This window comes from Emydura macquarii, unplaced genomic scaffold (genome assembly GCF_026122565.2).
Source record: "Emydura macquarii macquarii isolate MOO-44397 ecotype Brisbane River unplaced genomic scaffold, CSIRO-AGI_Emac_v2 contig_2207, whole genome shotgun sequence".
Taxonomy (NCBI): Eukaryota; Metazoa; Chordata; order Testudines; family Chelidae; genus Emydura; species Emydura macquarii.
In genome coordinates this window covers 2070148-2093089 of record NW_027132344.1, presented here as the reverse complement: position 1 = coordinate 2093089, position 22942 = coordinate 2070148, and the positions used below count along the sequence as shown (strand labels likewise).

General features: G+C 38.7%; 1 protein-coding gene across 3 annotated transcripts in view; it reads right to left on the bottom strand.

The window, feature by feature from the left end:
- Positions 1–5511: 5511 nt before the first annotated feature.
- GABRB3 (gamma-aminobutyric acid type A receptor subunit beta3) overlaps positions 5512–22942 on the bottom strand; it is a 127465-nt gene continuing 110034 nt past the window's right edge. For all 3 annotated transcript variants that reach the window (XM_067559982.1, XM_067559984.1, XM_067559983.1), the window contains 2 exons: positions 20892–21136; positions 5512–7155 (listed from right to left, as the gene is read on the bottom strand). In XM_067559982.1, coding sequence (XP_067416083.1) covers positions 6805–7155; positions 20892–21136 — 596 coding nt within the window. In that variant the 3' untranslated portion in view covers positions 5512–6804. The remainder of the gene's footprint in view (positions 7156–20891; positions 21137–22942) is intronic.

Sequence of the window (22942 nt, the reverse complement as noted above, 5' to 3'; positions counted from 1 at the left end):
CAAAAGAAACCATTTAGAAAAGAATTGTCAATTCAAATCAATATTTCATTTAAAACTATTGTTTCAAATCAACAGTTGGAAATGATGTTCAAAATTTTTCATTGACCAATACAATTTTTTTCTCAGTTGTTTCAGTGAGAAAAAGAAATCAGTTTCATATTGACACAAACTGATTTTTTCCCCAGATTTTTCAATCCAGCTACTGAACTAAAAAATCCATTATTTTCTCAGCCCTAGAAATCTCTTGACTCAGTAGCAAGTGTTTGTAGGCTTGAGCCCACAGATATATTAGGCATCCATTTACAAGCTGCAATGTGGATGTAAAATACAGAAAATGTCCACAGGTAACCTAGTGAATTTGGCAGTAAACACCACTTGATGCGAGACGCTTGTCTACATGCTGTAGTAATGTGCTCTACGGGCTGTGATTTCAAAAGCACACTAATGGGTTGCGCATTAATTGGTCCATATAGACCCTGCTGGTGTGTTTTAATATAATGCTGCTTGAAGCAGTACTACCTTAAAATGCACTAGGGAATCTTCACTGAGCATCAGCAGGGTCTACATGAACCAATTAATGTGCAAGGTATTAGTGTGCTTTAGAAATCACACCCCATTACCCCACCATGTAGACAAGCCCTAGGATTCCCCCAACATTAATATGTACAAATAAATGCAGTGGAAACAATGAAAGGAGTGGCAGTCCTATTATCACTAAATGGTTATGTTATAAAACAAAATATACTAACCCTGCAAGTAAGATGAATAACCTGAAGATTGTTGTGATGTAGTGTACAGACAAGTACAGCCACTGTTTGCCTGTATCACAGTGACTGCTTTGCCCCTCAAGCGTTAATATGACTTGGATAGGTACTATCTGAAATGAGACTGTTTTGAGTTAAATCTGAGCAACCAAGCTTTATGTTTGTCATGATGCCAAGGGAGATGATGTACGCAAGTAAGTTATGCTGCAGTGTCAGGACAGAGACGTGCTATAAAAACACATTACAAATGTTAGATTATTTTTCAAATAAATTCCCCTTTAAGATTTTTTTTTGCAGTGGAGTATTTGATGGAATTTAACATTTGTAGGTTAACCATGAATTGCTCAAACTTGCAGTTCATTTTAGTTATTTGTTTCAGAACAGATTCTCTATATATCAAAGGAGCCTGATTTTCAGAGGGTTGGTGCTTAGCACTTTCTAAAAACCAGGCCCCTTTATGGTACCTCAGAGAAAGCACTTTAACACTGAGGCATCACTAGTCACTTTTGACAATTTATGCCCTGTATTTTTAGAAAGAGTTTGAAGGCAATTGTAAGCATTGCTGCCTTGTTCCAGAAAATAAATAGAAGTGTGGAGGCACCGTTTATGCTTAGGCTTATTTTTCAGCTGCATGCTTTATTTCTTCTGTTAATTTATTTTCTATAGAAATAGCTGGACACAACATTTGTTTTTCATTTGTGGCAGTCAACCTAATGACTCTGAAATATGGTGCACCTAACCGCCATATTAATTTTAGGCAAAATACCCATTCACTGGCAATGGGAGTTCAACTTCCTAACGATTATTAGATGTGGCTATAAAGGTTTAATAGATACTCTACCATATCCGCCTAACCATACAGTATGCTCAAAATAAACACACTTAAAGACACATTTAACCAGACATTTTCATACTCAAAATGCTAAAATATGTATTTCACTAATTCTTTAGAAGATTCTAAATATGTGTTAAATCTGCATGATCTATACTTGTAAGGATTGTCTACACAAAATAAACCTGGAAGAAGATAGGGTTGAATTTAAAACAGACTAACAGTTCCTAATTAACTCCATGTGTGGGCTCATTTATTCTGGAATAAGAGTTCCTTATTCTGAATTAGCTAATGCAATGAATTAAACTAATTCAGAATAAGGCTTGCTCATTCCGGAATTAAAGCATCCATACATAGAGTTAATCAGCAATAGCTATTCTGGAATTACTCCCTGTGCAGCAAATTGATTCACAACCTGTTGAAATCAATGGGAATCTTTCCACTGAATTAACTGAATTTTGGATAAGGCCCACAGAACTTAATACTTTTAACTATTATTTAGGTTGTGACACAAACTATTAGTTGATTCAAGACTCAAATAGCAGGAGGATGGTCTGTTCTTGACACACACTATTCTCTTTTCCCAGAGATTCTGGACTTGAGGACCTTGAGCCAGTCTTCGTTCTGAATATCTAACTATTGTGTAGATTACTTCTATTTAAATCTACCGGAATACTTCAGTACTCTGTGTCCTCTGAAGCAACCTTTACGTTAATATTAAAAATGTATTGATTACAATTAGTACTTGTTTAAATGTTTGATTTTAAAAAATATCTGTGACTTGAATAATGGAGACAGTGCACAGAATACTGCAGTCAAGAACAAGAGTTGTCTCATTCAGATCTGACATTTTCTTTTGCTTCCTGGGCTGGTAGAAGTTACACGTGAAGTAGAGGAAGATCATTCAGTCTTCAGCAGGAAGTGAAGATGGCTCGCACCAGCCTATGCCTTTCTTTCACAAGCTATTTGCCACAAAGCATCTCTCCAGTTTAAAGAGGATGTAACTTTACACTCTTCTGATTATGCGGTAGAAAACACTTGAGGGTATGGTAGATTCACAGTGAAGAAGCATTTATTTTTACTTTCATGTCAACTGGGAAATCATTTTCTGCTCAACTTTTATTTTAAAAATATCTGACTGTAAATCAGGGATATGTAAAATCAGAATAACCATAAATTCACCAAATGTACTTTATTCCCCACCAAGTAAAAGAGAAGCAATTAATCTTTGTCCCTTTTTAATGACTGAGTATTCATTCATCAACATTTTCATATAGCATCTCATCATCACTCAGTTTTCGCTGGTCTATTTTTTCCACTGCTGAAAAATACCAAAAACACATCAATGTGCCCTAAGCACAAAGGACTGAGTTTTAGTTTATCTTTACAATGGGATGAAATCAACTTAGAGTTAACCACCCTAATATTTCTACTTTTTATTGAATCTTTGAGTGATGGCACAGGATAATCCCGGTTTCCTCTAATGCCTTTATTGAATGAATGATGAGGAAATGACAGGTGTTACACTGTGAATTAGAAAAGGGTTAACTGGCTATGAAATAAATTACTCTGGTATAAATTGGCTAGACTAATTATTGTTAATTTAAAATCACCTATAGTTAAATAACATTCTTGAAGATACTGACACAAGCCAGAAAACATAAAGTTAAGGCAAACACTGTTCTTAACATGGGGTATGTGTGTGTGTGAGTGCATGCGTGCATGGGCACGCATGTGTGGGGTGAGGCTGAAGGTGAGGGAAGGTGGACGAAAGGCACAATGGCATAAGGATGGAGTGTTAGACTTAATTTAGAATTTCCTGGCTTTTATCAGATCAACCTAAGGTTTCAGGATTTGAAATGTGTGTCCCCCCATGGACTTCAGCTAGACTCAGGCAGACAAAATCCCGTGGGACACTTAAAATATTCACTTAATCTATTTTAAATAGATGGAGGAGTAAACTGCTCCATACAAAGGGGTGTAATAACTTACTCTCCCCACAACTGAGTAAGGAGGAAGCAGGGGAGGATGTGAATTGTGATTCTCTGAGACCCAAATTGTTCTCTAGACTGTTCCTGGGTTAGCACAGATATGATTGCCTCTGACTCAGGGCAGATTGTAAGATTACAGTCTAGCTCCAAGGGTTTGATCCGCACTGATCCAAGGGCTTGTGCCACATCTTCACTGATGTCAATTAAAAGGCCACCACCAACTTCCATGGATTTGGATTGGGTCCTAAATGAGTGGGAGGGTTATTATTGACCAATGGAAGGCCCTGCTTGCTTGCCTGGAAGCAAGAGGATGATCGAATAAGGGTCTGAGCAACCTCAACTACCATTAACTTCAATGGGAGATGAGGAAGTTTACACTTCAGAGATGCCAATCGCACACGTTCAAAAACTGTGAGTCAAGCCCCACAAAATGATGAGATTGGTCCTACAAATCATGAGCTTTTAAACAATTATGCATTTGGGGTTCTTTTAATTTGCCTTCTCTATTTTGTGCCTTTCGGGGTCACATTTTAAAATATTTTTCCACCAGGGCTACAGACTTAGTATTGTTTTTTAAATGAAATCTGAGTCTCATATGATCACATGATTCCAGGACCTGGGGTTTTAAGAAAAAATACAGAGACTCATGATTAAATCCTGATATTTGGTAACACTGTTAATTCAACACCTTGCATATCCGAGTCTAGAGAAGAAGGAATTTAACCCAATTATTCAGCACAGCTGTGTAGAACACTACTTGTAAGGCTTGCTCAAAGATAGGTTTACAGATATAATGTTTCTTTAAAAAAAAAAAAAAAAAAAGGAAATTGATAAATAGGTGTTTTGTTTTTAAATCAGAATGTGTTTTAGGGTAAAAAAAATCTTTTAAAAATATGTACTTTTAGTTTTTGCATTGTCTAAAGGATTGTAATGTCAGTGTTGTAAATATGCTCATTAATTAATTGTCAGTATGCAAATATGTGAGTTGTTAGAAAGCTCAAAGTATCTTATGCTCTAGGACACAAATTTGTGTTGGGAAATTTTAAAAAACTGGATCTTTTAGCCCACCTGTAAAGGTTCCTTTGAAGCTCTTTGACTTATGTGGTTGACAACGCTTATCTATGTTTGAATACCACACTGACAGGCACCCTGTATAAATCCACTGTCACCAAATATGCATGAGCACTAAGGCTCTGATTCCAGGATCTCTTGTGCATGTGTCTAACTTTATTAAGTAGCAGCAACTGAGGGTTAAATTGCAGCTTTGCCACAAACTACTTGTATGGGACAGCACATTATTGCAAACAGAGCAGCCCAGGATTCAGACTGTGACTAAAATCTTGCAGCCGAAGTTTGTTTGCTGAGTTTCAGTTGAGAACAAAGTTTTACAGAAGAATTATGTACCTGGGAACAGATTAAAATGGAAATTAAGAATTTACATTGTAGCAGCACAAATACAACTTACTTGTACTTTACAAACAAGTCAGATATTATTGAAAACATAGGATACTTTGGATCAAAGGCAGCCTTTCCGGTATCTCATTTTGCTTATTTGGCAGTTGCATATCCACATGTTTTCCCTCCACTAATGCTGCTAAATAGTGCTCCAGACTGGAAACTCAACACCTGCCAAATTCCCATAGACATTAATAGGAATTCTGTAGCTAGAGAGCTGGCAGGATCCAGCCCTAAACTTCTTTTTTGATTTACATCTACCACTGTACTTGGTTCTATTTATGGATTATGTGATAGAAACAGTGTTTACAAAAAATATATCTTTTTTTAGAAAGATCTAGTTTTGTTAAATAGTAAATTAGGTTTACAGCTCCAAAACTGGTGCATCTTTACTACTAGAACCTACTAGATTGAAAAAGTCTAAATACTGATGAGGGAATGAACTGGAATGAAAACAAAAGTGGCCATATATGCATAAAGAAAATGCCTGAACATGTTTAATGCTGAAACAAGACATGTTGTTTGCTATCATTTATGATCTGTGACTGGAACATACTAGCTGTATGAGTTTACGTGCATATGCTATATGTACAAAATAAAATATGAAAATGCTGTTATCGAAATATTAGAAGTGCTCTATTTGTTTAAGCCTAGATAATAAAAAGTTGTAACATCACAAACAAAAATATGACGTAGCATGCGGTCACAACAGCAAGCACAAAAAGAAAAATCTTGATAAAATATACATATATATGCATATTATGCAAATATATCTTACATTAACATACAATGTTATAAGAATGTTTGATCATGTGAATGCATGTTTAAAAAAGAATATAGCTTGATGGTTTCATGTTGAATTAGCAAATAACCTGAGATGTCTTTATGCTTTCACTAGAATAATGAGCTTTAAAACCTATAACAGATGCAGAACAAATTGGCAGTGGTTGAAGTCTTAACTAAATTACACTAAAAATGTGCTTGTTTTTCAGAATGACATGTTAGCTGGAACCAGCCCAAGTGAAAAAAATACACTATACATTATAGTACTTACAAAAATTCCTTTCATTGCTTATGGATATTTAAGATGGATGTTTGGAAACATTATCAACATGAATTTCTCCAAAACACTAGAGCAACTCTTTCTATGATTAGGCTTACTTACTGCAGATGAGAAAGCAAGCCATCACTGAAAACTGACAGGAAAAAAATCTATTACAAAATATAAAAACAGAAATATTAGCAAGGAAAATTAATTTGGCTTGAGGAAAGCAACTGATGATATGTAATACAAATGACATTTTAAACTTACCCATGAAACTGTGTCAGTTTATGTTCAACATGTAGGGCAGCTTTTACAAACATCATTTTTATGAATACTGATTTGAACTGTTTGACAATGTCTATGACAGTCAAAGTTTTGCAGTGAAATTATACAATACACAATTTTCTCAACGCTTACTGTTCTGAGGACACCTGTCTTTCAATTTAAAAAAGTTCTTTTGATGTGCATTCTATGTTGAATTGTCCATAACCTCAGAATGTATATATACATGGTGTGTGTGTGTGTGTGTATAGTGTACACTTTTGTGCACGTGTCTATATATATACACACACTTCCACAATATATGTATACACACATACATGTGTATTTGATATATAATAAAAGTTCATTTTATATATATATATGTATATATATAAACGACAGGCAGAGCAATATTTCACTTATTGTTATTGAAGTCTTTTAGAAAAGTACAGTCATTCAATTAACATAGTATAGCCAGTAAATTAAGTTGAAAAGAGAAAATGTGAATGGAAACACCACCCGTGACCATCTGTCTATGGCATTCACATCCGTTAGATCAGGAATTTTTATTTTTAGCTGTGAAGACCTCCTCCGTAAATGGCTCTTCTTGCTGTGGGGCACTGTTCTGTCCATTGCACGCCTTCCAAAGCTTTCCCTATGTGAACTTTGTTTTCTGTACTGGATTCCTGAGTTGTCAAAGGATATTGTTGAATTCCTAGCATCAGTAACGCTGGTTGTAACCTCATTGCTTGCCACTTCATTGTGAATTTCAAGAGACGTCAGCAAAATGTTTCCATGGGCATCCACCTTGTTTGCCAAAGGAAATTCATATCATTAGTATTCCTAACTTGTTTTCATATATCAGCAGACTTGGAGTTCATATAAGCCTCAGTCCAACAAAGCATGTGTCTGACTTTAAGCATGTGAGTAACCACACTGAAATCAAATTAAATTATACTCTCCAAATATTTAAAATTAGGCATATGCTTACGTGATTTGCTGGATGAGGGTCGTAACCATAATAATAGCATATGATATACAACTGTCTATTTACCACAGTCCAACACTTTTTTTTCCCCATTAGAAAAACTCAATTTTAGCGGTTTAAGTGTAGTTTAGTAATTTATCTGCACTGCTGAGAGGGGGAGGGGAATCATGCTGACAGTTCTTGCACTGTAGGAAAGTAAATAAAACTAGAATAGCTTTTCCACACTAGATTTACTATTACCACTACGAGACAAACAAAGTGCACCCATAGAGTTTGATGAAATGCATAAGGTTAAGCAACAGTTCTGCCTTGATTATTGAAGTGTTTCTTAGGGAATCTTGAACGCTTTTCACTTTGGAACCACAGTGGGCTACTTTACAACTTTTCCGTTAAACTCTCCATTCCTAAGTCACTTATGCATTTTTGTAATCATGGCAATGCACAAGTGCAGGGTCTTTCCCTTTGGATGAGCAACAGCAAAGTGATGCAGGAAGGGGAACTAGTGAATGGAGTCAATAGGTGGCACTCTTTCCTTTGAACCTGTACCGAGCCAGTGATGAGCATGGTGTTGGAGGACAGGTTGTTTGGAGGAGCTGTCTTTTTGAATGACCATGAAATAAGGTTCTCATCCTTTATGGTCATTAAAGATCCTGGGTCAGATGCTCAGTTCCACGTCAGTGCAGTGGAACGGGGGAAATATCAAAGAGCCAACTGTAATTCCTTGTTCCTATGCCTCCCAGCTCCAGTGGCAATTACAGTTTTTGAGAAACAGCTTTAAATAATGCCACTGGCTTTAGGTTCCTCAGTGAGCTTACATCAGTGGAAAATTGAGTATAATGGAATTCCACTCTGCCATATACCTCCTCATGCCCAGTCTGTCCCTTCCCTCCCTGTATGCCGGAGGTGGGGACAAGGCTGGTGCAGGAGTTGGCTCCAACCCTCCACCAAATTTTTGCCAGTGGAAAGCTCCTCTGTACATAAAAAATGTTCTGCTGGCCATTTTGGGCCACTTAAGTTCACTTTGCATGGCCCTCCATGCCAGTTTGCATAAGAATATTTCAATAACGCTGCGTCCAGGCTAATTTCCAGTTCTAGTTATTAAATGTATCCACCTAACATTTATCCTGCAATTTCAACTGTACTTATTTTTTACTCCCAATCCTAAACTGTTGTGTGATCCTTTTCTGTGCAGTTAAACATTTCTACTATGGAAGTGGCTGCACTTCAGCGATGGATGAAGTGATCCTATCACCATGTGGGGTGTTCTAAAGCTTGCATGGCCATATGATAAGTACTTTGGAAGTCTTGGATTATGTATTACAAGTGTCTTAGTATAGGGATCTTTAGCTTATTTCATTCTTGTTAAAAAAGTCTTGTATGATGGATTCTTCTTTCATGAGTTACAGATGCTAGAACCTATTTTTTCCCCACTGAAAACAATTATGACATGGTTGCACTAGTGCTTTGTGACGTTGTATGCAGACCGGATAAGAATACATAATGTTGAGAATGAAAATCAGGAAAATAAAAGAACAAAGTGCTGTAGACACCAATGTATTATAGAGATGGATGTCTATAAATAATAATAAACAAATTAAACTGAAGCACTAGGGTTAAAAAGTTTCAGTGGGGGTGAAGAAGTTCCATTTATTTCTCCACAGTAACAATCTGGATCTGTTGTTTGTATAAGTATATGGAGCTGAGTTCTGCAAAAATGAATGCAAGGTAGCTAAGGCTAAACATGGTCCATAGAGTGAAGCAATCACCAGGGGATGTGAAAGACACTCAGAAGAGCTGTAAAGTACAACTAACTCTTTTGCATACAATTACCACTTATAGTTGTCTCACAAAATGATTGATTCAAATTGATTTTTGTCTGAATAGTAAATGTGATTTGAAATACCATTTTTGGCAAAACATCTCTAAGATGTTTCCTTACCAGCCACAAAGTCAAATCTCTAATCTAGGTCTTCGACATCTTGCATCGTGACTGGTGCAACCTCCTCCTCTCCAGCCTTGACAAATGCAATCTTGCCCACTTATATCTATTTAAAACACTGCAGCAAAGATTATTTTCCTGGCTCCCAGCTTTGATGATGTCAACTCTTTTTTTACGTCTCTCCACTGGCTCCCACTTCTCCACCACATCAAACAAAAAATACTCATCTCCATTTTTAAGGCCTTTATAGCCTAGCCCCACACCAACTATGATCTCGTATATATTACTGAGATGCAGCTCCTGCCTCTGCTCTGCCGTCATCATCCATTTATTAACATTTCAAACAAGGACCTTTGTGCTTTCTCCCATGCTTCTCCATAAGCATTGGAGGAGTTCCCTGTAGACATCCAGAGATTACATTGTTGTCCTCCTTCAAATTCCTCTATAAAACTTTCCTTTGTCATGTTCTACAAAAAACCTTGACAATGGTTAGGCAGCTGGTGTGCTCCCCTCTCTGTTTGACGTATCCACTTGTTGTCTCTTGCTTGATACTTAGGTATCATACTCCTCTGGAGAGGGAGTGTCTTTTTATTATGTATTTGTACAGTGTCTAGAACAATATAGTCCAGACCTAAGATTATGGTCCCTAGACTTTACCATAATACAAATTAATAATATCACTAGGGTACCATATATTGAATGATTCATTAATGCATGGAATTGTACTATTTGGGCAAGATTCTCTACCGGTACTCTCACTCATGAACCACTCCAGACAGTGTGACATATGTAAAAGGTTGTTATAAAGAGAAGCGTGATAAATTTTTCTCCTTAACCACTGAGGATAGGACAAGAAGTAAGGAGTTTAAATTGCAACAAGGGAGATTTAGGAAAAGCTTCCCATCAAGATAACTATGGTTTGGAACAAATTACCTATGGAGGTTATGGAATCTCCATCACTGGAGGTTTTTAAAAAAAATTTAGACAAACACATGTCAGGGATGGTCTAGATAATACTAAGTCCTGCCCTCAGGGCACAGGATTGAACTAGATAACCTATCAAGGCCTCTTCCAGTTCTACATTTCTATGATATTTATTGCTTTTGTTTTGTTTTGTTTTTTGTGGTAAAATTTAAAGATGAGGCTCAAAGTAAGGCATATAATGGCATTCTGGTTTCACCCTTGTTATGTGGAGGAATACTTTCTAGTTTATCAGTAACTCTACTCAGTGTAATATGCAATGTTTAAAGAATAAGTGCACTTTGCAGATCTAAAACACTGATGTAAGATGTAAACATCTGCTAAAAACCAAGATCTCTTGTTTAATCCTAGACAACAAATATATGGCAAGCATATCACTGTGGGGCTCTAAGTTTTTATATTGTAATTTTGGTGAAGAACTGGAAGGAAAAAGCTGTCTTTAAATACCCTGCAGTAATCAAGATTCTCAGACAGTGCTTTTTTTTTTCTTCTTTCTTTCTTTTTTTTTTTTTAAATCAGCTCAGTTCAGCCTTAAAGCCAGTTTGAAACACTTCATTATGGTAGGGAACTGCTATGAGGCTTAATTTACTGGTAGGTAATTTGTGGTATCTGAATTATTTCAGGTCCATTTAGTTCTGTTTCATATGCCATAAATTTGGTTCTTTAAAATCAAACCTTATCCTAACAAGTCAATCACTGTGCTCCACAAGAGGAAAAGGAGGAATGGGCTGAAGTATATAGGAAGAAATTCAATAAGGACAAATGCAAAGTACTCCACTTAGGAAGGAACAATCAATTGCACACATACAAAATAGGAAATGACTCCTTAGAAAAGAGTACTGTGGAAAGGGATCTGGGGATCATAGTAGATCGCAAGCTAAATATGAGTCAGCAGTGTAACATTGTTCCAAAAAAAGCAAACATCATTCTGGGATGTATTAGCAGGAGTGTTGTAAGCAAGACACGAGAAGTAATTCTTCCGCTCTACTCCATGCTGATTAGGCCTCAAGTGAAGGATTGTGTCCATTTCAGGAAAGATATGGACAAATTGGAGAAAGTCCAGAGAAGAGCAACAAAAATGATTAAAGGTCTAGAAAACATGACCTATGAAGGAAGATTGAAAAAAATGGGTTTGTTTTGTTTGGAGAAGAGAATACTGAGGGGGGACATGATAACAGTTTTCAAGTACAGAAAAGGTTGTTACAAGAAGGAGGGAGAAAAATTGTTCTCCTTAACCTCTGAAGATAGGACAAGAAGCAATGAGCTTAAATTGCATCAAGGGCAGTTTAGGTTGGACTTTAAGAAAAACTTCCTAACTGTCAGTGTAGTTAAGCACTGGAATAAATTGCCTAGAGAGGTTGTGGAATCTCCATCACTGGAGATTTTTAAGAGTAGGTTAGACAAACACCTCTCAGGGATGATCTAGATAATACTTAGTCCTGCATAAGTGCAGGAAACTGGGCTAGATGATCTCCCAAGGTCTCTTCCAGTCCTATAATTCTATAGTTCTGTGATTCTATTTTGCCTGCTCATTCACTCCACAGTTATGTTTAGTAGTTCATAAATCCCTATTTTTAAAATGCAATATAGGCACTTTTTTCATCCTGAATAATATGTGTGTAAACAGCAGCATTAAGAACAGCATGAAAAGATGCCTCTGATGTTGTCATCTTGCTCTATTTTACATTAAAGTGACTCTACTCATGTAGGTTATCCCCAAAATTTGAAATACACTAAAATTATTATAAGATGGTGGAAACTGGATTCTGGATTCCAGTTCCCTGAGTCTCCCCAGCCTTACCCTTAGTGTAGTCATTTACACCTGTGCAAAGCATAAATCAGGTATCATTTTACAGCCACTTTGCTCAGGTGTAAATGGCAATCAAACCACAGACACCTAGTTTGCTTTAAGAAAAAGATCATTCACTATTCTGTCTTTGGGAACTTTAAAAATATTTTATAATTGTAGTACAACAGAAGTGACATTTTCAAGAAGTCTCACCACTGAATCTGCAAGTTAACTTTTTTCTCAGTGCTGCTTTGACCCAACTGTTCATACTGATGAACACACAAGGGAATACATTTCCTGAAATGTTCCTGAAATTTTCTGAAATGTTAATTTCAGCCTGATTATTGGGAAAGAAAAAGCTCAGTGTTTGCAAACATATTGCGAAACATGTCAAGGATTTAAAAATATTACAAACTATAGAGAGTGAAAAAGCCTATGAAACGATAATACACTGCAGTCACTGTCCACCAAATAAAAATGAAGTTTGTCAAAATAATGTTGAAAAGAAAATGAAGAGCAGAGTCACCCATTGCCCTGCACTTTTGTGTAGTCATTTTTGCCAGTGCAAAATGGGTGTTAAATGCTACCAGATCAGAATGGCAGTGTTTAACACATACTTTGTACTCGGTTTGCACTGATGTAAATGACTACACAAGGTGCAGGGCAATGGAGAATCAGGCCTTAAGAGTTAACTTGTGTAGAGTACTGTAATGTTGCAAGAGTCTTCAAACTTGTTGACCATCCATGTCACATGAGCTACAATACTGGCATTTTCTCCAACAGTAATTGCTGTGTCCATCTTGATACATGTTTTTAAAACTTGGTACTATTTCCTCACACGTTCACAATTAAAAAAAAATACAAAAAGGGAATCTAGGAAAAATGAATAATATAGCTAAATACAAACCTTAATAGACTGCTTTCACATTTGTGTACAGTAGCAAGATAATTTCATTTTCAGAGCAAAATTCAGCATAGGGGAATGAATGGTGCAACTGATATACGCGTAAGTAGTACTGGAGGTGCTATGCCAAATAAGACTCCAGAGTTGAATGTATGAGTGGCTACAGCTTGAGTTAAAACTCTGTAGCTAGGGGCTGTAACAACACATCTCCTCTGAGAATCAGCATAGATGAAGACCTGTATCACAATGGGTTACACCAGCATCCTGTTCCAAAAATGTGGGAACTGCAGCATTAGCAGAGAAATGGTTCTAGAGCACTCAAATTTCAGACTGATAGTGCAGAAAAGCATTATTCAAAAGAAACATACTGCATAGCATAATTGAAATTGAATTGAGGGGTACAAGTTAAAGCAGAACATAGGCATCTCTACATTGTGCTCAGGAGACCCCTCCCTCCTGTCAAGCCACCCCAACCACATGACCTTTAGAATAAATACAGAACCGTATAATTGTGTAATCATGGCAATCAAGTTCTAAGGGAATATATTTTTACAAAAAACAAATGTAGGTTACTTATCCTTTTGTGGATGTTCTTCCATAAATACAAGAATGCCACAAATACTGAGGCAAATATTTTATTGAAAGATACGAATTTTGGTGTTGTGTGATTACTTTATTACTTTGGGGAGCTGTCCCCCAATATGAGCCAGCCTACCAAGGTTTTGAGATAGGTTTCTTTTAATTCCTAAATTGGTAGTACTGCAGAAACTAGATCACATGGGGAAGGAGCAACCCACGTTGTTGTCCAGTAACTGCAACTGGGGTGGGATGGTACTTACAGGTTTGAGAGAGGTGAGCTTATAATTAAGCTTGGCAGAATTCAATTTTTATTTTCCCCCCGAATTTTGACGATTAATATAGATGGTTATTTAACACATTTATTCAATTTTTAACAGTTTTCATTTTTATTGTTACTGGAAATTAAGGGTGGGGACAGAGACACCCAGCCGTGGGGGCGTTCAACCTGCTGCTGAATGATTCCGTCTCTGGGCAAGAGCCATTCAGCAGTGGGGTTGCCTCCCCTGTGGATGAGAACTTGTCTTCCTCCTCACGGCCATTGCTGGGGGTGGGGTCTCTGCTCTGCCCTGCCAGGAGCACCGCCTTCCCCGCACCGTGTGCCTGCAGGGCATCATTAGCACTGTGGCAGTGCAGGGAACCCCGTGGAGCCCAGCTGTCACGGGAGTGAGGGGCCATGACAGTGGGGCTGCAGAGGGTTCCCTGCACTGCCCCAGGGCCAGTAATACCTGATCACTCCAGGTGTGAGGCGGGGGGGACTGCACTCGTGCCAACCATTATCAGTCAATATTTTTGGGTCTATTTCAAGGTGTCAGCTGAAATCAACGTTTACCGACATATATTGAGTTAAACAAAATCCTGCTAAGCCTACATAAAACCTGCAAGAGGTCTCAAGAGGTAGGAAACTTTCAAGGTAGCAATAAAGCAAAATGGATGACATAATTTACAAATAAGATGCAGAAGTGGTCAGTTAACTCAAGTGACCAGATGCAATGGCTTCTTTTCTATCATCTTTTAATCCATAAATAATGTACTGTTAAGTATCTCTCTGATATCACCTCTTAAGCTGCTCTGTGTTTCTTGTCCACATGTTCTCACATAGCAGCTCTTTGCTGGAATTAAAATTGATCATACATAGTTGGAACACGGCACACAATGTAGGATTATTTTTCTGTTAATGGCTAAGCTTATATTTTTAAATAGTGAATGTAATTTGATATAAATGTGATGCAGTAAGAATTTCCTTCTATTTTGGCTAGGAAATTAATAAACTTGCTTAATTTTATTAAAGGAAGGAGTGAAGAAGGTGTGAATAACATCAGTATGATAGTTTTCCTTAGTGACCCTCTTATAAATATTTACTCTCTTAGAGTTTCTGAGTGGCACCGATCATTGTATTATCAACAAAGCCTATGATTTGGAAGTCCTAATGGATGTCATCTCCATAATTGAAACTTCTAGATGGAAGAATAATAATTACAAGCATCACAACTTGTGTGTTCACAAGATCATTTTTTACATTCTTTTAATAGACAAACAGACTGCAGATTTTAAGGCTCTCAGACTTGGGAACCACCTTTTACAACTTTTACAGCTGTTTGGGAATTTTCCAATGAAAATTTTTCAACAAAAAATGTTTCTACAAAACTGAAATTTTCTACAGGAAATTTTAATTTTGCCATTTGTTTTATTGTTTCCAATCAGGAAAACTGAAAAGAAATATTTCGTTTTCAGCAACTGGATTTAAATTTTTTGTTTCAGGTCAGTTTGACATTAATCTTTGTCTTCCTGAGCTGCTGTGGTGCCTTGTAGGAGCTGTAGTTCAGGTACCTCCATTCTCCTTTATGGGCCTGGCTCCCTGGCTGGACTATATCTCCTTCAGTTCAAACCACTGTGCGGCATTATGGGAATCCAATGATCTCAGATCATCATAAGAGATCTAGTTCAGCTGAGGAACACATTGAATAAATAAAGAGTGAGGTCATAAGGCACTTGAACTACAACTCCCATGAGGCACCATGGCAGCTTATGTGAACACACTTCAATGTTGAACTGATCTGAAGGCAAAATATTTTGGCATTTCTGGATAAAAATTTTTTGGGACTTTCCATTCCATAAAAAGTTTGATATTTAGACTTTTTGTCCCAATTCTAGATGAAAACAAATGTTGAAATATTAGAATTTCTTGCAAGACGAAAAGGCCAATTTTCAACCAGTTCTAATTATGTTTTAGGTTGCTTAGAGCCTTGTATAGGCATTTTTTTCATTATTAATTATTATTATTATTATTTAAATATAGATAAGAAATGTTAACAGCAGTTTGACACACTTCCAACAGGGAAAAACACAAATGCCAATTTCCATTTGACTGTGTCTGTGCATCAGTCATTCCTGTCGCCATGCAGCTTTTGATGTTGATATGTAGAGTATAGTATGGAATATTCCATCCACCCCCATTGTTTCTCCTTTTTGCCCTTTGTTCTCCCTAAAATGTGGCAGCACTGTTCATGCGGTCCCATGGTCCCAAGAACATTCCTTTATTTTTTGATTGGAGCTATTGCTCTTTCTCTCTCTCTCTGCCCATAAAAGATTGGCAGAGTGGGAAGGGAAGCAACAACTGCTGGGAATGGAACAGACAGACAGTATTGCCACAGCATGTATAGCACTCCCAAACACAGCATGACTTGGTGACAGCATATCAGGAACAAATCAGAGAAACTGCCTAAAAGCATGACATTTGAGATGCACGTCTGTGGCAGTGTGACCAGTGTGGAAATAACTATGTCACACAGTTTCAGCTTTTCAAATGCAAGACCTTCTGACATAGTACAATGTCAACAAAGCCATTATGAAATTTAGTTACTGAGCCTGAACAACAGCCACTTTTCAAATTTAATCATCAAGTAAAAAACTCCCAAACCAGTGGAGTTCAGTACATAGGACTCTTTCTATTATTGAAAATATTCTGGTTGTGGGGTCACATGCAAAGCCCTTTTGCAACACATTCTAAATGGAATATTTGCAACCAAGGCCAGTTGCTTGTATGTCAGATTTTAGTCCTATGAAATTTAAAAGCTGAGCCACAGTATAAGCATCCTACATGGTGATAGTACTGTTTTCAATGGCTGGAAGGTTTGCTAGTGAAAGTAATGTGACATTTCCCTTCCTCCTCCTGCTCCCTTTGCCCAAGAGATAAATACACTGCCTCAATAGCATGTCCATCTCTTTTACTTTAAGATCAAGGGATCAAACTCAGATCCTGACCAGGAAGTTGCTCTGCCTCTAGACTGCAAGTTACATCTTTCTATTTTATAATAAATAAGATACACAGACAGTTTTCAGAGACTGATATTATTATTATTATTATTATTATAGCATTTTCTTTTTCCAGTTGCTTGAAATTTTGTAGCCCTGATCTTGGGCCCTAGCTGAGCTGTGTTCAGTGCAGCTTGGAGCTGTAGGCACCCAAGTAGCATTATACTACCTCTATTGCCCTGATCCTGGGGCAGGCAACTGTCAGTTTAAGGTTGTTCTGGTGGCTGGGGAGGAGTAGGAATGCAGTGCTCATTCCCTGTTCCTCTCACACACACACCCTGTGGCAGGAGCCAAGGCATGTGGGGCAGCATCAGTACATCCTCTGAAGATTCTCCCAGACTGGGGAATCCTCATGGAACCACATCTGATGACTCTGCACAGCCACAAACAAGCCCCATGTCTTTATTTTCTGTACCAATAAAGTGAAACAGCATTGAACATGTGCATTGCAGGAGTTGTAACTTTCTTTCCTCCACTCAAGGTGTCTTCGAAGTTTTCCTTCAATAATTCTCTCTCTTCTTCCTCCACCCAGAAAAGGCCTGATAGAAGCAAAAGCCGATCAGTGGCAGTTTCTTGGGTTAGCTGGAGGAATTACTAGTGAAAGTTCAGGTTCTCCTTTCCAGGCAGGTGTACATCTCCCACAATATTTGCAGGCCCTCTTGCCTGAGAGCATGGAATGAAGCTGAGGTCTTGAATTCTGATTTTCATATAACTGTTATGTTGTTCTGTCACTAGACTTTCTTCCTTTCTATTTTGACAAAAATGGAAAACAGAGGATTTCTTGGAAGAGAGGAAGGTGATCAGTAACAGTCAACATGGACTCTCCAAGGGCAAGCCATGCCTGACTAACCTGATTGCCTTCTATGATAAGATGACTGGCACTGTGGATTTGGGGAAAGTGGTGGACATGATATACCTTGACTTTAGCAAAGCTTTTGATATGGTCTCTCACTGTATTCTTGTCAGCAAGTTAAAGAAGTATGGGTTGGATGAATGGACTATAAGGTGGATAAAAGGTTGGCTAGATCATTGGGCTTACCAGGTAGTGATCAACAGCTCTATATCTAGTTGGCAGCCAGTAACAAGCGGAGTGCCCAGAGGTCAGTCCTGGGGCCAATTTGCGTCAACATTTTCATTAATGATCTGGAGGATGGAGTGAATTGCACTCTCAGGAAGTTTGCAAGGGCACTAAGATGGGGTGAGTGGTAGATACACTAGAGGGTAGGGATAGGATACAGAGTGAGCTAGATAAATTGGAGGATTGGACCAAAGAAATCTGATGCAGTTCAAAAAGGACAAGTGCAGAGTCCTGCACTTGGGACGGAAGAATTCCATGCACTGCTACAGACTGGAGACCGACTGGGTAGGCAGCAGTTCTGCAGAAAAGGACCTGGAGGTTACTGTAGACAAAAAGCTGAATGAGTCAACAGTATGCCCTTGTTGCCAAGAAGGCTAATGGCATATTGGGCTGCATTACTAGGAGCACTGCCAGCAGATCAAGGGAAGTGATTATTCCCCTCTATTTGGTACTGGTGAGGCCTCATTTGGAGTATTGTTTCCAGTTTTGGGCCCCCCGCTACAGGAAGGATGTGAACAAACTGGAGAGAGTCCAGTGGAGGGCAACAGAAATGATTAGGGGGCTGGAGCACATGATTTATGAGAAGAGGCTGAGGGAACTAGGCTTATTTACTCTACAGAAGAGAAGAGTGTGTGGGGGCGAGGGGGATTTGATAGTGGCCTTCAACTACCTGAAGGGGCATTCCAGGGAGAATGGAGCTAGTCTGTTCTCAATGGTGGCAGATGACAGATAAGCAATGGTCTCAAGTTGCAGTGGGGGAGGACTCATTGATATCAGTGCAGAAGAAGAGTGAGCCATGGGGAGATAGATATTGGTCTCATTTAAAATACTTAGACTGAATGACTTAAATCATTTAAATGGATTATATTTGACAGACAGATTGGATTGGAAGAATTGTACACAACTGAATTATCAGATTCCATCTAAACCTCAACTACTGCCTTCATTGTGACACTCTAACTTTCCATCTCTGTCTTTTGGTGAGAGAAAATTCATACTCCATGCTAGCTTAATCCTAAACAATGCTTGCCAACTGTGATAAAGTCTTGGCTGCATAATATGGTCAGACTACAATGAGTTCATTAGTTTAAAAAGTGTTTTAGTAGGAATGAGCTCCAGATAATAAAGCACAGTTCTCTGACACATTTAGAATGATGTATAGCCCCAGAGTCATAAAGCATACATTGCAATTATTTTACATTATACTGCTACTGAGAAAGAGATAATTTGTAAGTGTGGTCATTTGTAATGATACGGGTGGTAGAAAATACAGTAGAGTTGGTCAGAAAAACTTAAACAGAACCATTTTTCAGGGAAAATGTAATTCCATCGAATCACAATGCTTCACAAAATCGTATCAACCTCATTGAAAGTTTGTTCTGGAGAACAACAGAAAAGAAGTGCTGACAATGTTGAAAGTGGAAATGATCACATTTTGGGAAATAACTATTTCTATTTTTAATATAATATATAAAATTAAATTGCCAAAATCAAAGTGAAACGTTTTTTAAGTGAAACACTTTCAGTAACTGGAAATGATTTTTTCCCCAAAAATGTTCTTCTGTGGGGAATTTCAAAATGTACAGGTTTTGTCCTGATTTGAAATGGAATTTCCAGCCTCCACGCTGCCCTAGAACTCAGCTGAGTCTGGGCCATACCAGTGCACTGTATTCACCAATGAGACACTGCTGTAGACTCCTGGTACCTCTTGCCATCATGACACTCGAGTGTTTAACATTGGGATGTTGTTTGTAACAACAGTAACATACACAAGCTTGCATTTACTCTTTTCAGGTTAGATTGTGATCTTAGGCACAGCCCTCAGCAATGGGTGATGTGTAAATTGCACTGCTCAAGGAGGAAATGTACCTAAGAGACACCTCTCAGGCAAAGTTCCTCTGGTGCTCCCTCTTGCACTTAAGGAACAGGAGTAATCTGCTTTACAGAGTGCAGCACACTCCTCCCCTCCCCGTTGTCCCCTGGCAGGCACATGAGGTGTTGGGGCCATATCACCACCCACTTGCTTATGGAGTGGATCATGGTGCATGCAGTTCTTGATCTCCTCCTGCAACCATGATATGGGCCAAAACAGCGTGGCCACGCAGTGGACATTACTCCCCTGCACAAGTGCATTAGATTTTGCCACTGTCTAGCTCTCAGCATCCGGTTTTGAAGTCAATGAGATAACTCACAGAGTAAGATATGATACAGTGTGAGTAAGAAAGGTACAATTGGGATTTCATGTTTTGTCACTCATTCACAGACAAACCTTCCTCCAAAGCCTTCTTTCCTTAGAAGATAACTATGGGGACGATCTACTTAGGAACACTATTACAGAATTAGACTGTGCCTATATGCACCACCCACCAACAGCCACAGGATGCACTGGGCTTCAGTCAGCCATTTGAGATACAGTTCCCTTGCAACTTGCCCACAGCCTCCAGGGGTGAGGAGTAATAATTCGCTGCTGGCCAACGGCAGCAGTAAATAATGACACCACACACACTGGCTCAGCTGTGCTGGCCAAAGAATTCACGGGTGATAGCAACGCATCACCTATATCCTGCCCCTGCCTACCCACCTGCTTCAGGAGAAGGCAGTAAGTGGGCATGTCCAGACCAATGGTATTTGAAGGGATTCTTATTTCTCCTTATTTCCTTGTGCAGGCACAAGGTACAATACAAATCACAATCATACTCTTTGAATGTATGGCCTTGGTTTTCAGACCAGCACTAAACTTACCTCCCTTTTTGCACCCATGTTCATTTGTGGGCACAATTTATGTTATTTAGATGTCTAAAAACCTCTTTATAGATGCAAACATGCACGCAGATGGATAAATGAAAAATTGTGCCCACAAACTCCTTGCATGAAAAGGGAGACAGGATTTTGGTTTGTGTTTCTTTATTGTTTGTTTGATTTTTGTAATAGAACAAGTCACTGTATTACATTTAGTAGATTAAAGAATCCTACCCTGTTGCCTTCAAATTTTGAGCGTTCAGTGTTTGCCTTCGCTGTCTTTTCTGCGAGTTTCTTCTGCCTTTGAGGGCCTTTTCCAAAGAAGATGTAATTGACAAAGGCGTATTCAAGTAAGGCCAAGAAGACAAATACAAAGCAGCCCATAAGATACATGTCAATGGCTTTAACATACGGAATTTTAGGCAAAGTCTCCCGAAGATGAGTGTTGATTGTTGTCATAGTCAGCACAGTTGTAATTCCTAAACAAAGAAATAGAACAGTAGGCATCTTACAAGTTTTAGCAGATCAAGTTTTAGTTTTCTATTCTGTTTTGGGAAATTTCCTTCATCAGCTTGCAATAGCTTAAAAATACTTGGGGGGAAGTCAATGGCACCACACAAGGGCAAATAAGAGCAGAATTTGGCTCAATGCATTAATATTGGAAGTTCAAACCAGGCTGAGATCAAACTGATCCCTGTGTCAGGCACTGGCATTTATAAATTTCTTCAGCGTATCCTGGAACATCTTATTAAACTGTTTACCAATCGTCCCTCAGGGTATGTCTACACTGCAATTAATCACCTACGGCTGGCCCACAGCTGCTGACTTGGACTTGCAGGGCTCGATTTACAGGGATGAAACATTGTGATGTAGACGTTCATGCTTGGGCCGGAACTTGAGCTCAGGGATCTTGTGATGGGGGAGGGTCCCAGAGCCCAAGCTCCAGCCTGCGCCCAAACATCTATACCACAATTTTACAGGCCCAGAGTCCATGAGCCGGGATCCTGAGTCAGCTGACACAGGCTCTCCATGTGTGTTTAATTCAGTGTAGACATATCCTCAGAGGCTTAACCAGAAGATCTTAATCTTTAGGAGAACACAGGCCTCTTGCAGAAGTCAAAAAGCAAAGCTTTTTCTTAGTCAACAAGGATTTTTCAGTGAATCCCTTCCCTAGCAAACACTTAAGCTATAGGGACTGATACTCCATAATACCGTCTCTTCTGTAGTTATTTACACCAGTGCAGAATGAGTGTAAAACACTATCACTCGTATTTCAGATCATTTTGCTCTAGTGTAAATGACTACACAATGTACAGGGTAATAGAGCATCAGGCTCATAGTCTTGAATGTTATGGAGCACAAAAGGATAGCCTACTGGGTGGCATACTGAATAATAACACATGTGATTAGATAGTTGGCTGCTTTCTCAGGAGTACTTACCAGACTGATCTCTGGCCTCTGAAGGGGAATCTGAGTCAGTGGGAGAGAGACCAAAGGGACTCTTGTGACCTTTGGGTGTAGCTGACTGATTGTTATTTATAATTTGTATTACTGTAGCACTTAGGAGCCCCAGACATGGACTAGGACCCCACTGCACTAGGAGCTGTACAAACACAAGGAAAAAAACTAGTCCCTGCCTCTAAATTGGGGTAGAACTCATAAAAGCGGGGCAATCTTTTCAAAAACAAAACCAATGAAACAAACCAATACAATAGGCCAGCAGCCCTGCACAGTGCTCTCTCTTTCCAGATGCCCCACGAAGATAACTGCATGGGCTAGTAGCAAGAGTGCAGTATGGCTTGGTCACTTCTGTCTAGTTATTTCTGTTTATTCAGTACCACAGCTCTCACTGGGGCTTAAAACTGAGATATTGGTAGGCTCGCTGGGAATGCGTCTCCTCTCCACTGACCTTTAAAAGGAGGCTATAATAATAGGGAGGGGATACCTCAGTAATAATTGAAATATAATGTATGGGATCTTTTGAAACCACTGTCACTAACCTAAAGGAAACTTTAATCTGAAAATGTTAGGGCCAGATTGTCAACCCATGTTACATCCTCATTGTCTCACTCTGGTACGACAAAGTAGGGGCAAAGGGGACTTAAAACTGCTCTGAAAGTGCATCCGGAGATGGCGTAAAGTTGGTGCCACCTGCATACTGGACATTGGGAGAGTGGGAAGGCCCAGCAGGCGTGGTAGCTGGAGTATCCTACATGCTGAGCAGCAGAATGGTTCTTGAGGACAATTTCTGCCATGTAAGTTACAATAGCCCTTGCACTTCAGCT